Below are 3,511 nucleotides of genomic sequence, written 5' to 3'. Positions count from 1 at the left end.
GCACTAGTACGGAAGACACGAAGAGCAGTCCACTTGAAGATGCTCCACCCAACCGACAGGGAAAGGCACAATAGTCAGACAGCCAGAAGTGCTGAATAAAAGAAGCCTCCGCTTCCCCTCAAAAGTGGTAAGGCACCTAATTATGCCATTAAATACTTGTTAAAGGGCAGACTCAGAGGAAGGTGGCCATCTTGTTTGGCACGCTCGCTCGACCCTATTACCCTGTATCCCCTTGCTGACATCACCCTATGCCCATTGTTGCACATCACCCTGTGCCCCCCCTGCTCATCACCTTATCACTCTGTTGTATGTCACCTTGTTCCCCCTGTTGCTCATCATATTGAGCTACAATTGTGCAACTCATCCAGTACGTCACTCATTGAGTTTAGCTTGTGCCACCTAATGCTCGGTGTTGTACATAACTGTTGGTTTGTCTGTCAATGTCTGTGTTTTTGTTGATCTCTCTGAATGGGTGCCTGTGTGTTAAACATGAGGATTCGTATTTCTTAAAATGATCTTAAATATGAATAAACATAACTGTATATGAAGTCCTTCTTTAATGTTTCAGAAAACTGATTAACGGATCTTTCATGAAGAAATAAGTAAATATTTATACTCTAAATCATAATTTCTGAAGTAACTACTTTTTTGCAGTTTAAGAAGCAGGAAGCTATGGAAGATGGAAATACAACTAGAGTGACAAAATTCATTCTCCGGGGGTTCACAGTCAACAAAGACATTGAAATATTTCTCTTTGTAGTCCTTTGTAACATCTATATCATAACAATCTTTACAAATGTCGTCATCATTGCTGCCATCAAGAGTTCAACCTCCCTGCACAAGCCCATGTATTTTTTCATAGGCACTTTTTCAATTTTAGAAATTTGGTACCCTACAGCCACTGTTCCAAAGTTCTTCTCAGACCTTCTTACGGGGAGCAAATCTATATCTTTCACAGGATGCATCACTCAATTTTATTTCCATTTTTCTTTGGGAGCTACAGAAAATTATCTCCTGGTCACCATGGCCTTTGATCGCTATATTGCTATTTGCAGTCCTCTGCGTTACATGACCATTATGAGCCATAAGCTGTGTATTCGACTTGCTTTGGGCTGTTGGGTTGTTGGCTTTTTGACTGTGGTTGTATTTACCATACAGATATCCAGACTGAACTTCTGTGGTCCCAATGTAATTAATCATTATTACTGTGACCTTGCTCCAATTTTGGCACTATCCTGTTCTGAAACTCACAGCGTTGAATTGATTTTTTTTATCTTTGCTAGTGTTGTATTATTGGGATGTTTGCTCGTGGTTATAGTATCCTATGTGTGTATTATCTTGACTATCATACGAATGTCTAGTGATAGGGGTAGAAGAAAGGCCTTCTCAACCTGTGCCTCACACCTCACCGTGTTAGCCATATTCTACGGCACTGAAATTTTCATGTTTGTGAAGCCAACAGGAAGAAATTCTCTGCACATCAACAAAGTAGTGTCTGTCTTTCCATCTGTAGTGACACCGCTATTAAATCCTATAATCTATACACTAAGAAACAAGGAGATAAAAAATGCGCTGAGAAAAGGTTTAGACAGTGAGAGAATGTTACAAAAATACACCTAATTTAGCAGCCATAGGAAGGATCATTTTATTTTTAATGTTTAATTTGTTACAGATGAAGAACACATATTCAGGAACCTCCCTCTACACCAAAATACAGACTTTTCAAATATAAATCCTGCCAACACAGATAAAAATTTAGAGCTTTTGGTAAGTTTCAGGAAATAGAACATTTTATCGTACAGTAAACATGAAATCGGTAAGGTGATTTGGTATTTAGCTTTTGTCAGGACTCTCCATGATATTTATCCAATTTACCAGTTCCAAAAATCTTTAACAGTCACTATGCATTTTGAGGTGTTTATCAGGAGAGAGTTTTTTTAATGGAACACATGGATAATCAAAGAACTAATAATAAATTATTCATGTTTAAGGTGGAATAAACACCATACACCAGCAATACAGGTCAGATAAGGTTGAATATTATCATAGAATCGATCTAACATAACAGCCAGTTATAACGTACCCACCTTTAAAAATTTCAAGAGCATAATGTGTCATGTGCTTCATAAAAGTATGCAGTAAGAGAAGTACAACACTACACTTTTCAAAGTGTTTGAGGGCCTTACTTGTAATCTGATTCTTAGATTTATCAAACTTTAATGCAACACAATGCAGTAAGACACCTTGTTGTGCTGCATGAAATGGGGAGGGTAGGAATGGGAATAGTTAACATTGTATGGGGCATTCATGTGTTTTCCTTGTGTTGGCACAAAATGTTCTGCCTAACATCAACACAGCCACCCTTACACCATGGTACAACTATACAATCATTGTAGGCAGGATTGTTTTTGCAAAGGAAGAGATTCTCTGAGGCTTTTTCCTCTTTTTATATGTGCTGCAGAATGCAATATACATAGAAAGAGAAAAAAACAAGGAGAAAGTAACCAATTTCTCCTTGTTACTCCTCCTCGGGGTAGATGTACCATTTTGATGTTTTCCCAGGTCTGCCACTCATGGTAAATCTGGGAATGTGCCAAAGTCTATGGTTGGATGTGTTGAAGAAATGAAGTTCCAACCATGGGACACCTTCCCAGGGCTCAGTAACACAAGGCTTTGACTTGTGCAGCCTTTCATTACTACAGAATTACCAAGCACTGCAAGGCCATGCAAGGTGGCCTTGAGTAGCTTGGTTAAACAGATTTTAGTGTTGTGTTGCACTTGTGTTATATTGTATGATGCAAGCACAACAAACATTATGATAAATCTGCAGCTTAATGTGCTAGCTGTAACTAATGCACACATTCATTGAATTGCAATGTAAAAATGCTAGGGATCTGGCTCCTTAGCGCACCAAATAACAAGATATGCATAATAATATAATTACCTAGATTGGAAGAATAACAGAGTTAATAAAGGGTAAAATTCAGCTCTCAGCATTTTTACAACAGGTCTAAAATTGCAAAGATATATAACAACGAATGTTATGTATATTACATAGGTTAAGTAGTTAGTGGGATAGGTTGCAGGTCAAGCTCATTGTGGCCTATTGACAACAGCATCTACAAGTACTGGTAATGGTACTACAGGAGTACTCAGGAGTACTCATTTATGTACTGTTACAAACCTTCACATACCTGTTACATACCTTTATGAATCAGACCAAAACATCAAACTCGTTAGTAGTAAAAATGCAACAGTCATAGTCTTTCCATTTGTATTACTTGTGTATGAATATTCCATGACCTATTCCCATATTAGATGTTCTGGGTTTGATTCAGAAAGGCACGTAATTGTATATAAAACAGTACTACAAAAGTACTATTTTGAATTCTGTAAAAAGCCTCTGTGAATAGGCTTCACCAAGCAAAATGTGATGAATGAGGCTGAGGTTATCTTGCTTGTCTTGGTTGTCAATTGAGACATACTGTAGCAATTTCAGCTTACACTGGTA

At 37.8% G+C, this 3,511-nt stretch overlaps 1 protein-coding gene across 1 annotated transcript; it reads left to right on the top strand.

Moving 5' to 3' along the window:
* The first annotated feature begins 672 nt into the window (after positions 1 to 672).
* LOC144828198 (olfactory receptor 6F1-like) lies at positions 673 to 1,620 on the top strand. Its single transcript, XM_078686290.1, has one exon. The coding sequence runs from the start codon at positions 673 to 675 to the stop codon at positions 1,618 to 1,620; it is 948 nt and encodes a 315-aa protein (XP_078542416.1).
* The last annotated feature ends 1,891 nt before the right edge of the window (positions 1,621 to 3,511 follow it).

This window comes from Lissotriton helveticus, chromosome 4_1 (genome assembly GCF_964261635.1).
Source record: "Lissotriton helveticus chromosome 4_1, aLisHel1.1, whole genome shotgun sequence".
NCBI lineage: Eukaryota > Metazoa > Chordata > Amphibia > Caudata > Salamandridae > Lissotriton > Lissotriton helveticus.
Note: the sequence above shows the minus strand (reverse complement) of the source record. Positions and strands in the feature narration are given on the sequence as shown.

Bases quoted from the DNA above. Each gene is read 5' to 3' on its own strand.
- LOC144828198 (XM_078686290.1), top strand. From the start codon at position 673: ATGGAAGATGGAAATACAACTAGAGTGACAAAATTCATTCTCCGGGGG.